At 37.8% G+C, this 12,522-nt stretch overlaps 1 protein-coding gene across 19 annotated transcripts in view; it reads left to right on the top strand.

Moving 5' to 3' along the window:
- Dgki (diacylglycerol kinase iota) overlaps window positions 1-12,522 on the top strand; it is a 460,530-nt gene that overhangs the window by 326,631 nt on the left and 121,377 nt on the right. For 16 of the 19 annotated variants that reach the window (XR_015449207.1, XR_015449206.1, XR_015449210.1 and 13 more), the window contains one exon: window positions 3,597-3,659. The exons of the other annotated variants lie outside the window; for them this stretch is intronic. Coding sequence is in view for 11 of the 16 variants with exons in the window: in XM_087206300.1 (XP_087062426.1) it covers window positions 3,597-3,659 (63 nt within the window). In the remaining 5 variants the exon portion in view is untranslated. The remainder of the gene's footprint in view (window positions 1-3,596; window positions 3,660-12,522) is intronic. 19 annotated transcript variants of the gene reach the window in all.

Below are 12,522 nucleotides of genomic sequence, written 5' to 3'. Positions count from 1 at the left end.
AAATACATATAGGTGTTTTTCTTTTTGTTCTTCTGGCACATATAACATGTGAGATTATTATACTTAGCAGTGCAGATGTTCAAGTAGCAGCCTCAACTCAAGAAAAGCAGGTGCTTCCCACCAAGGGGCAGTGGTGTCTCCATCAAAGCAACCAGAGACCATAAGAAAGACCAATGTGAAATGAGAATAATAGCATTTCTTCAAGAAATATATATATATTTAAAATTTAAAATTATTTTATGACTATATATGAAAAATTATTATTCAACACTATAATCTTAAGAAAATCAATACAAATAGCTCATTTTCAATAGAAAGCAAACACCTAGTTACCATATAACACTTGCTCACTAAACCTTGACTTGTCTCACCTTAATCTTCTTCATCCTCTGCAATTATATTGTTTTCTTTTCATTAGAAGTCCTTGTCTTGGAAACTAACTTCTTCCACTGGATTTCCAAGTAGAGTTTCAAGGTTAAGTCAACCTTGCTTTTAAGGCCTGTTCTTCTACTCCTGGGCACTCCAAGCTTTTCTCCCCCTTGCCCATGGTTCTGAGCTTCACTATTCCATCTGATGAAGAAAGACATTTCATTCCTTTCTCTTGTGCCCTCTTTTCCTCCTGCTTAGTTACTTTCCTCTATTTCTTACTTTTTCCCCACTGCCCCTTTTTTCTCTTCCTCCTTTTTTTTCTGTTTTACTAAAATCATTTATTCTTTTTCATTTGCCTGTTTTAATTCATTCTTACCAGAGGAAAAGGGAACTGGTTTAAAATATTTTTACTATTTTATCCAAAATAAAGTTTGTATGTGTGGATACGCCCAGTAAAGGCTATCTATTGAACTCATCTCAGGGATCAGGCTTCTCTGGCACAGCGTGTTACCTGGGAACCCTTGACATTTCTGTGCTGTGGCCTTCTAAACAACTCCTCCACTTAAACACTGGGGTTCCTCATACATCTGCCCTGTCTCTGGAACTTGCATCTCAGATCTGTGACTTTAGCTGGGATTTTTTCTAAAAATTCAAGACTCATACCTGAATATCATAGTTGGTATGATTCTTTACTGTCTTGTAGCAACCTCAAATTTTTTGCTAAGCACTGGGGTCATTAGCTCTGTTGCTGCTGTCTTTCTTCTTTTTCATCCACATAAGCCTGTGCCACTCAGTTTGGTGAACAGATCTACCATGCACTCATTCACCATGGCCCTGACCCCTGGAGGCACTTTGTCACCCCACCTTTGCACATCCAGCAGACTAGCTTTTACATTTAAAAGAAAAATCTGCCTTCTGTTTACCTCCCAGATCTTTAACTCTCACATCATCTGTTCTCTTTGCCAGTAAAACACACTTAGTTCAGAGGCCCCATGAGTTCCCTCAGTAGCATGGTTAAAATAGTCTCATAATTCATTTCCTTGCCCATCCCTCATTGCTGTCCTTTTCAACATCTATGTTGTCCAGTAAACCAAGAAGAATGGTCTTTCTAAAAGTGGAAATCCTATTTCCCTTAGCTTCACAGACTTTTTGATCACTGCCTTCTTTGTCCTCCTCTCCCTGTGACCCAGAGTAATTTTCGTTCCTAGAGCAGTAGCCTGTCCCCTACATCAGAATGCTTTACCTGTGGCAGCTCCTCTTGCCGAGGCATCCTTGCCACTTTTACAACTGCTCTCTCTCACAGTTCAGGACTCCACTGAAACATCTCCTTCCCTTGGTGCCCTCTGCTGTCTAGTCCTTCCTGTTGGATGCACTTCCTGGTGCTCCTCATAGGTGTTCTTGGATACTTCCAACACACTGTTACTAAAACAGTGTAATCTTTGGGTGACTTGTCTCTCCTCTGTTCTATGAGGAGGACCAAGGGTTTTCATCTTAGGGCTCCTAATGCCTGTCATAGTTTCTGTGACATGGTTACATATCGAGTCAGTCACTCACACATGCGGCCGCAGAGGTAGCTCAGTGGTGCCACTGCCTGCTTCTTAAGGGCAAGGTCCTGAGTTCCCTCCCCGGTACCAAAAAAAAGTCACAGATGGATCACAGTTATGAGGCCATGTCTGCTATATTTCTCAGAAATTATTAAAACAATAGAAACCTAAAATGTCACAAATATAAATATAATATAGAATGTTTCAATTGCATTTTATTATAAGCCACAGGTACATAGTGAATAATTTTATGATATAATGTGTGTAGAAATGGGAAGGAATTCCCATGAGAAATTGTTAAATAGTAGGCTTCATGATGCCACTAGATCTTCATTTGTACAAAAAAAATTTTTCTGAAAAAAGACTTCTTGACTTATAATAATATCATTTCTTAATACTACAATGCCAACTAAAAGACTGGGCCCCACTGAGTTCACTACCCGCCCCCCCATTTTGATAGGAGTGTGTACCATTTTATCATGACATGAATCTACACAGAGCATGAACTGCAGTACATATCCTCCCCTAAAAAAGCAGTAGAGTTACCTATATTCATACTCATCTTCCTGTAACATGGTAGCCAGATACATTTGCTTTTATTCTCTATTTGTAAGGTACCATTGAAGGGGATCAGAAGCTGAAAATTAATGGTGTACAAGGAGATCTTCAGCTACTACTGTTAAATTCACTAGTAATTAAGGCTACATTGTGAGAGATTATCATTTTATTCAAATGCAGGTTTCTAGTTAGCAAATCTTGAACTGGGCAGCTGGATTCCATCATCCTGGTCTGCTGAAGTATTATTGGTTGGAACTAATACTACTTTGAAGATACTATGGACAGAACTAGAGTTAACTCATGGGGGACCTTCTAGGAGCAGGGATGTGCCCAGCAGACCAGAGAGATCCTGAGAGCTGTGCCTCTTGTAGCTATATTAAAAATATTTAAATAGGAAAGCAGAGAGAATGATAATGTAGAAGGGGCACTTGGGGTTAGTTTCTTAAATTTTATACTTTGTCTCTTCTAATAGCCACTGTAGACACTCTCCTTTACCAAAGAAAGGAGAAAAGAGAGGAGTCTATGGTTTCAGGTTTGTATCCAGATGTGGGTGGAATTACAGCGTCACAGTGATGAAGTTAGGCTTTCTTGATACCATGTCTGGAGCTCTTCAAAAGCCTGTGCTGTTTAAATGAAGGACGTTGAAGGAGAGTTTGTCTTTGGGGAGCTAGCGTTCTCACAGAGCGGGGAATCATGATCGGCTGAACCGATCACACTAACTGATGTCCTCAAGGGCGAATTTACCATGCCAACTGGCACTGCTGAGGTGGGTATGTGCCTCCTCCCCATGGTGTCTCAGATGACCTGAAGCAGGGGTGCCATGATCATCACTCCATGCCGCAGCCTGCCCTCCTGTGCTGGCCCTGTGCTGTGGTCCGTGGCTTGCCTGGAACCAGCTCCTTCCATGTGTCCTGTCGGCTTCATTACTACCGTATCACCGGCTTTTCTGGATTATTTCCATGGCTAGCTTGATTTTCCTTTTTCTTTCATTCACTGTTGGTGACACGCTCATTTAATTTCTGTTTAAACTTTGTGTGTCTCTCTTTCTCTCCCCGGCCTGTTCCTTGTCTGTCCACGCTGTCCTGCTGACTCTGTCTTCGCTGCTCATTTCCCTGCTGCCTCTAGCATCCATCAGGTGCAAGCTGCGGACCTGCGGCGTGTGTCTGCTCCCCCCGGCTCCTTCACCATGTGAGTACAGCGCCGTTCCATTTTTACATTTTGACCCCAACCTCTTCTCCTCAGGGTTAGACACCTATGGCATCCTTTCCTCCACAGGTCTGCTACTCAGATAAGAAGGCCTCCTAACCACAATTGCTTTCTTGCTCCCTTCTTTAGTTTGAAAGGGAGCCATGAAATTCATGTTCCACATGTCTCCATCTTCTAGAAGTTAGGGTTTAATTTTTTAATTAGATACTTTAGAGCCCGTGATTGCATGGGGCTGTATAACATTCCTTGTGAAGCATTGCTTCTGTTGGTAAGGTGACAATACCACTAGACCAGTCCATTACCTGAGACTCAAGGATGGGTTTGAGCAAGTGCCTACAATCCTTAATTTATGGACAGACCCAAAAGTTATATGTGGAGTATTGAGGGTATGTTTGGGCATATTTATGGGTTGAGAATCCATAGATGTCATAACAGATCAATGATCCCAAACTGCCACCTCATTAGCAAGTTGTATTTTTATGCATATGTGGTAGTTTGCGCTTAACATTCCAGGGTACAACTATTTCTTTCTGGTGAAATTAAGTGAACACTTAAGGATTTTTTGGGGGTACTATTCCTTCTGTCTTGCCCTTTCTTTTGTTCATTTAGTATATACTTACCTATCACTTATTATATTTCAGGTGCTGTTACAGGTGCTTTACATATGTTAACACAGTATGCCATATGCCATATGTAATATATCTCTATTGTATATATGAAGAAGCTGATGTACAGAAGGTTAAATAACTTTCTCAAGGTCATAGCTAGTAAGTCATAAGCCAGTATTCAAACTCAGGCTGTTTGGTTTCAAAATTCAAGCTCTTAATGATGTATAGCATGTTGTCTTGCATCTACCAGGATCCTCTGCCCAGGATTTCTCAAGGCCCAGGTGCATGATTACCTTTTCTAAGAATTATTTCTTGAATTCTTGCCATCAGAATTAATTGCACCCTACCTTGAGTTCACTATTCATGAATCTATTATAATTCTTAAGGTTTAATTTGGTGTTAATTAATTACATTTGCTCCCTAGCTGTATATATCGCACGCCTGATTTGGGCTATTTGAGATGATTGGCATTGTCTTATGAATTTTTGCTTTTCTTTCCCTGTTCAAAAAGTGTTTTGAAACCAAACAACAGTTGATAGAATAAATCAATAGAAAAATACAGGTCTATATATGGTTATATACTATCTAATGTGTAATGGTAGGGCAAAACAGTTCCTAAAGTTTAGTTGTACAATCTTATTTTCAACCATAGTCTTATGGATACTCATCTGTTTATTCATTTGTTAAAATTATATTTGTGTAAAAATATTTACTGTGCTCTTGCCCAGTGTCAAACACTGTTTTGTGCTTTTTGCTTTTACATTTTCATTTGGTATCTTAAATGGGGGTGTTCATTTCTTATTTGAGGGATGTGTGTACTACAGTAATGTAAATTTTTATGTTTGTGTCCATAGTGTAGCAGATACTAAGTTGTGGCTACTTCAAAAGTTGAATATTAATCGTAAAATAAAATATTCCATATCTACATGTGACACATACTACATATTGGATATTACAAACTTTATATGTGAGTGATAAAATCCTTAAGGAATAAACATTTATCGAATCTAGGTATTATTTTAAAAATCAGCAAAACAGAACCTTATCAAATAGAGCAAGATATGTACTTGGAGGAAAGGCCAAGTACAACAATGTGTGTTGTCTTTTTATCTCATGGCAGTGATAACTTAGCTTTGACCCACTCTCACACTGCTATTTGCTCTTTTTCGAAATGATTAAAAATCTCACGTTAACCTTGTAATGGTCATTGTGAAAGTCAAATATCATGAACTGAGATGGCTGAGTGTTTTGCAGGGAGTTAGGGGGGCTCTCAGATCAGCCATTCTCTGCTCAGAACAACACTTTTTTTTTTATGGATGGTCTCTTCTTTCAGAGAGGCTTCTCTTTCTGATGTTCCAGAAGCAAATGTAACCTCTTTAAAACAGCTCAAAGTAATCTTTTCTTTTTTTTTTTCCTTTTTTTGTAGTGGGGATTGAGCCCAAGGTCCTTGCACTGAACTACATCCCCTGAACGGTTTTTATTTTGAGCCAGGGTCTCCCTAAATTGCTCAGGCTCAAACTTGTGATCCTCTTGCTTCAGCCTCCTATAGTGCTGGGATTATAGGTGTGTGCCACTGTACCAGACTTGAAGGAATCTTTTCTCTCTAGTGTTTTGATAACTTTTTGCAGGAAGGATGCAAGCAGGTAGTGACAGTGCAGTATCTGGCTTGTTAAGAACTGCAGTGTATGTTAATGTCTGTGTACATGCTTTATAAAAACAATTCTGAAATTTTTGTTTTAATATTACTCCCTATAAATTGATGAATTTTAATCCCAAGTTATTTAATAGCCTGATTTAATAAATAGGACAAAACTAAGAAAAGAATATTTATCCCAAATCTTCTATAATGTAGGTTAATAAATTAAATGTTTTATAATTCAGTGGTTTCATAATAATCTCTTCTGGGTTGAAATGACATAGACACATACTACATTTTGTACATTATGCATAATTATATTAAATGCTCTAAATACTAGCTACTATTTAGCAAAAAAGTATTACTATTTGCCAAAAAGAATAAAACTGTAAAATGTTTCTTAAGAAGCTGTTTTGCCCTTTTGTAGGCACCTTTCATTTGATTCCATTTCCTTCCTGCTTTTTTCTCATCTGAATGAAATTATGTATTCCATTTATACTTAATTCATTTAAAAAATCTTTTAACAAACATTAAATGCATACTTCAGATGCCAGATGTTCCGTAGGATACTGAAGATACAGAGATCATAAAGCTAAGCTGATCAGAAACAGGCCTGAGTCACGTACAATATAATTATTATGCAATGTAAAACAGGCATCCAAAGAAAGATTCTCATTGTACTTCCATGTGAAAGATGTTTTATTGTACATCCATTAAATTTGATTTTATTATTAATAGTTAAAATTAGTGTACAGTAGCGTTGACTTTTCTACCTTTGCATCCCTGCTAGCACAGTTTCATGAGTTTTCAGGCACATACAGATTCATATAACCACCACCATAGTCAGGGTATAGATCAGTCTGTCACCCCTAAATGCTGCCTTATAGTCTACCCCATTATAATCACATCTTCTCACCTTCTAACTTCTTACAAAGCACTACTCACTATAGTTTTCTAATTCTCTTTTTTTTTTTTTTTTTTGTGGTACCGGCGATCGAACTCAGGACCTTGTGCTTGTGAGGCAGGTGGCTGCACCACTGAGCTAAATCCCCCTAGTTTTCTAATTCTTGATAATACCTCATAAGTAAAATCATACAATATGGTAACCAATTTTAGCTGGTTGAAAATTTATCCAAGTTTTTACCCATACAAGTATCAGTCATGTGCTGCTTTGTAATGCTGAGCTGAATTCCAGCTCATTCCAGCATATGGATGTGTCATTGTGCTTATCCATTCTGCTGAAAGATCTGGATTATTTCCAGTTTGAGGTGACTGTGAGTAAAGCTGCTATGAACATTGATGGACAAGTTTTTGTGTAAACAGAAGTTTTCATTTCTCTAGGTTAAACAGCTAGGAATGTGGTTGCTGGTCTACAGGTAAGTATATATTTTGCTTAAAAAGAAATGGAAAAACTATTTTCCAGAGAGTAGTTTTACCATTTTGCATTTCCATCAGCAATGTATGTTAATTCTGGTTGCTCTGAATTCATGTTAGCACTTGGCACTCTCAGCATTTTTAATGCTACATGTAAAAGGAGTATAGTTGTATCACATGATGGGTTTCATTTGCCTTTCCCAATGGCTAGAGGTTTTGAACATTTTTTCAGGTGGTTACATGGCACTCATTAGATAGTCTTTGGTGAAGCAGAGGTTCACATCTGTCTCATTTTTACATTGGGCTCTTTGTAGTTTTCCTGTTGAGTTTAATATGTCATATATTCTGAATTCAGGTCCTTTTAAATATGCTTCTTAGTATATCTCTCATCTTTTCTTTCTCTTGACAGTATCTTTGCAAAAATTTTTATTGACATCTCAATGATCATTTTTTTCTTTATAGAACTCTGTTTTTGAAGTTGTGTTTAGATACTCTTTGTCTAATCTCAGGTCATGGATATTTTCTTCTGTCTTTGTCCTATTAGTTTTGGTTTTCCATTTTTTAATTTATGTATATGATCTATTTTGAGTTAACTTTTGTATAAGATATGCTGTTTAGGTTAATATTTTGCATATTGGTGCCCATTTGTTCCAACATTATTTATTGAAAAGATTATCTTTTGCCATTGAGTTAGTTGCCTCTATGACTTTGTCCAAAGTCAACTGGATGTGTGCGCGCACGCACACACACACACACACAGTTACACACACACACACACACACGTGGACACATTTTTGGACTCTTCTGGGCCATTGTTCTGTGTAGGTATGTCCTTACCAGCTTTATATTCTTACCCACTGCAGCTACTCAGTGAATGCCATAGCAAAATTCAGCAAATAACTCTGCACATACCAGTGTATTCTGAATTATCACCAGCATATGTTAAATGTAATATGCCATCTTGCACAGCTGTTACCATATAAACATAAACAGGAAACATCCCAATGTTAAGTTGTGTAGGTTTGCTTGTTACCTTGTGGAAGGCAGGGTTAGACACAGACCCATGAGGAAAGTTTATGCTGTCATATCTGAACACAGGCTGCATATGATTCAGCATTATGAAAGCTTCTGGGTACAGGCTGAAATTAAATTGATTTTCTTTTCAAAAAGAAAGGAGTTTTACTAAGAGAATGGGAAATGTTTTTGGTACACCAATTTTTTAAGCTTTTGTTTGGGGTTGAGTTTAAGAATTTTAATTTTGAAAAATCACAAATACAGAACTTAGAACCTTCAATATTCATCACTGAAGAAAACAAACTGGCCATAGGTGGTTTGATTTTGCCTCTGGGAAAGGAAGTAAACTAGTAGATCCTTCGAAGTGTTTTCTAAAATTCTCTAATTATTTTCTTCAACTAGTTACATCAAAACTTTTGTTCCAACATGTTCTTAAGCTCAAGCAACGTGTTATGAAAGATCTGTTTATCTTGTTTAATCCTGTCCATTTATTTAGAAGATGGGATTTGATATGCATTATGCAGAATATTTTTTTCTTTTCATAAACCCCACTCTACCACACCCTGTACTCTATCAGGAAACAGAAAACTATTGTCAAAGTAGATACTTTACAAGTATGCCTTTGTAAACTATGAGGCTTACCTCTAAAGTAGCCTAGATGACCTACCAGGCATGGTTTGAGTCAGTGAATCAAGTTACTGGTGTGTGAGGCAGAATCTAAGAGTGAGTGGCACTCACTGACTGGCTAAGCTTCTGGAAGTGTGCTTCATGCCAGGGGCAGAAATCCATCCAAATTCTGATTTATGGATTACAATTTCTATGTCACACTTTTTGGTTCTAAAAACCAATTTTGAGGGTATCAGAAGGGCTAAATACTCCAAAATACCATCATTAGGTGTTCATGCTTTTATGATTATTGTATCCTTGGGTGATTATTTCTGAGTGGTAGGATTATAGATATTTTTCTCGACTTTCTGTATTTTCTGATTGATTTTAATGAACTCCTGTAAAGGGGGAAAAGCAAAAAGGGTTAATATTTTTAAAAGAGCAGAAAAGAATTGCTATGGTCAGAGAATTGAGTCAGGCTCAGAGAGTGAGGCGTAAGAGTTGTGGAAAGCAAAGCTATTTGCTTTCTAAACCTGAGCAAAAGCATCTGCTCTGCTCGGGCCATCTTCTCTTCTTCCTTCCACTCTTCTTCCTGATCCCACGCTTTCTGTGTATCTGCCTAGTGATATTGCTTCCCACTGGCTAAGTTTCTTGACCATGAGTCAGACCATAAATGTCATCTTTCACTGTTCTCCTCTTTTGTCACTCTTCTCTGTGGTTCCACCAAATGGACACACTGAATGGAAAATTCCAAAGGAAAGAAATGAAAAGTTGCTTGAGCTTCTTCTCCTGAGTTTCCAGACTAGAGCCCAGGCTGCAATTTAGATCACAGCTTTCCTCTGTCTGTAAGCTGTGAGTTTCCCAAAGAGCTCACTTGCTCTGCTTGCACTTCATCCCACAGAGAGGTCTAGTGCCATTGACAAAGGACAACAGGAGTGGCACATAGGTCTTTGGCAAGGTCACCTCCTTATTCTGTACCTCTCCTTCCCCATGGTGGCATCCTTCTGTGTTGACCATGTGTTACTTTTGTATTTCAGTTTTAAAGGTATTTTCCAAAAGTGCAGTCAATCCTTGGGATTCCCATCAACTCGGAAATTCTCTTATGGTGCAATTCAGGGTGTGACCCTAAAATCCTATGAAAATTTGCCCCAAAGGGATCTAAGTTGAAGTAGGCAAGACTTGCCTTGGGACATGACAGGGTCATCCTTGGTCCAAGGTGCTGAGCAGGAGGCAGACCGTGTGCTGCCTTGGAAAGTGTAGGTCATGCTTATCCTGCTGTCTGCAAGAACCCAAGTGAATTTTATGTTTAATCAGAGAGATAATACGCACCTAGACTCTGCTATGCATCTGGAGTGTGCTTAATGTAACACCCTAAGAAGTATGTTAGTTAACAAATACTATCTGTTAGTAAACAATCCATAAATGAGAAAACAGAGAACAAGAAATAGTAGGAAATTTACTTGCTAATATGCTGTACATTGGAAAAGTTAAGATTAAAATCCAGGGCTGTTTTGAAAAAAAACATTTAAAGCATTGAACTCTACTGTCCATATAAACTCTGACAATTTTTCTATGAGTGTGTGTCTGTATATATACGATTTATACATTTTAGTCAAATCATACTATTAAGTTTTTAAAGAAAATATGGATTTGAATAACTTAGAATTCAATTTTGACCATTTCAAATGTGTGAATCTTTGGTGTTACAGGTTTGTGGAACAAATGTTATTATAAGAAAAAATTCAAAATGACACCTAGTTTAAAATAAATTCCAGCACAGTTGAAGAATTTGGAAACTCTTAGAATTGTTAGTAACTGCGTTGGACACAGAACGTGGGAAGGGGCGGTCGTGCTCATACCCACAGCAGAGGGGAGCTCCTGTGCTCCTTTAGCATGTCTGCATAGCCCAGCATCTGATACACTTACATAAGAGCATATACATTAAGGACTCCCTCAGACCTTAAAATTATATTGTGTGGCTTTTAAAATTTATTTTTAGAGCTGAATTATTCATGTATGCGTAGGTGTAGAAACAGTCTTACTATTCAGCACTTTTCTTAGAGTAAAAGGTCACTTCAAAAGCGAAGTGAATACGTAACACTTTTATTTTGGCAGGGCATAAGGGCCCCATTGCAGGAGGCCAACTCTGGGGAGGCAGAGAGTTTTCATGATTCTACTCTAATCCATGTTCCGGGTAGACTGGAAAAAGCAGGTGAAAATGTATACATTTAAAAAATAAATTAAAAATAAAAATAATGTGACCTTAGAAATAACATGAATCCAATAAATACAAAAGCCATTGTTCAGATTTTTCTAAATAACATGACATTTGGAAGGAGAAGTGGAAATTAAGGTCTGAATAGGCACAGCAGGAGTATCAAGCTGGCACACATTTCTAAGGCAGTTTGGAATTTTGGACAGGGAAAAATTAGATTCCTTTCATTCTTTCATTATATATCTTTTTATAAGCACTAATTGCAGAATTAAAACAAACTTCATTCTGTTAGTGCATCTTTTAAATAGCATCTCTCTGAGTTTGCCAGGGATGCCACAAAAAAGCAGAGCAGATCAGGGAATTTAAACAGCAGAAGTTCATTTTCTTGCCATTCTGAAGGCTGGGACAGTCTGAGGCCAAGGTGTCAAGACTGGCTTCTGGAGCCTCCCTCAGTGGCTGGCAGACAGCACCTTCCTTCTGTGTGTATTGTCATGAGGTCTTCCCATGGCACAAGTCTGTAACCCATAAGGACAGCAGTCTTGCTGCATTCGGACCCGCCCTACTGATCTCACTTTAACTTAATTCCCTCGTTAGAGACCTTCTCTCCAAACACAGTCAGTCTGAAATATCTGGGGTTAAGACTTCAGTGTCCCAACTTGGGGAGAATAAGAGTCAACCCATAATAGAGTCATACTAAGTGAAGTTAAGTGACTTTTAATTATCTTTCTTTTTGTGTTTCGCCAGCTATTTGAAGGATGAACTTTGTATATATTATTATATTGAGAAATTATTAAAAATTATTAAGAGCATAAAACAAGCTGAAGGAAATTTTCCTTTTTTTTTGGTACCGGGGATCAAACTCGGGTTCTTGCGTTTGCGCAGCAGGCGGTGAAACCACTGAGCTAAATCCCTGGCCCGGAAATTTTCCCTTTTATTAATAGCATATTTCTAGTAGTAATTTATCTAGGGTACAGTAAGCTTGCTAACATCTCTGGCCCCAAATATGTTTTCTATAAAATAAGGTAGTTGAAAAAATATGTAATTTAAATTGTAGTTCAAATCTGAATTCCTAAAGCATTATCATAATAAAAGCAAGGACAGAAATAATACAGACCTCACATGGAAAAGGACAGGAGTAATTTTATTCAAATGAAAGATTTATTTAAAAGTGGACTCTACCCAGGAGAGAAAAAGCTTCACATTGTTACGAATAGATTTACTGCATTTGGGAAGAGAAAAGAAACATTTCTATTTTGTTCCAGTACTGTAATAATAACTGATATTGTCTTCTGACACAGAGTGAGAAGAACATACCAATAACAAAGAAAGCTAGATGTTTGCTTTGAGTGTTTCAAGAGTGTGTTTATATTGGATTACTTCACTCAGGTCGTA

This window comes from Heterocephalus glaber, unplaced genomic scaffold (assembly GCF_053883595.1).
Source record: "Heterocephalus glaber isolate CG9 unplaced genomic scaffold, H.glaber_assembly_v1.0 deba00000621, whole genome shotgun sequence".
NCBI lineage: Eukaryota > Metazoa > Chordata > Mammalia > Rodentia > Bathyergidae > Heterocephalus > Heterocephalus glaber.
Note: the sequence above shows the minus strand (reverse complement) of the source record. Positions and strands in the feature narration are given on the sequence as shown.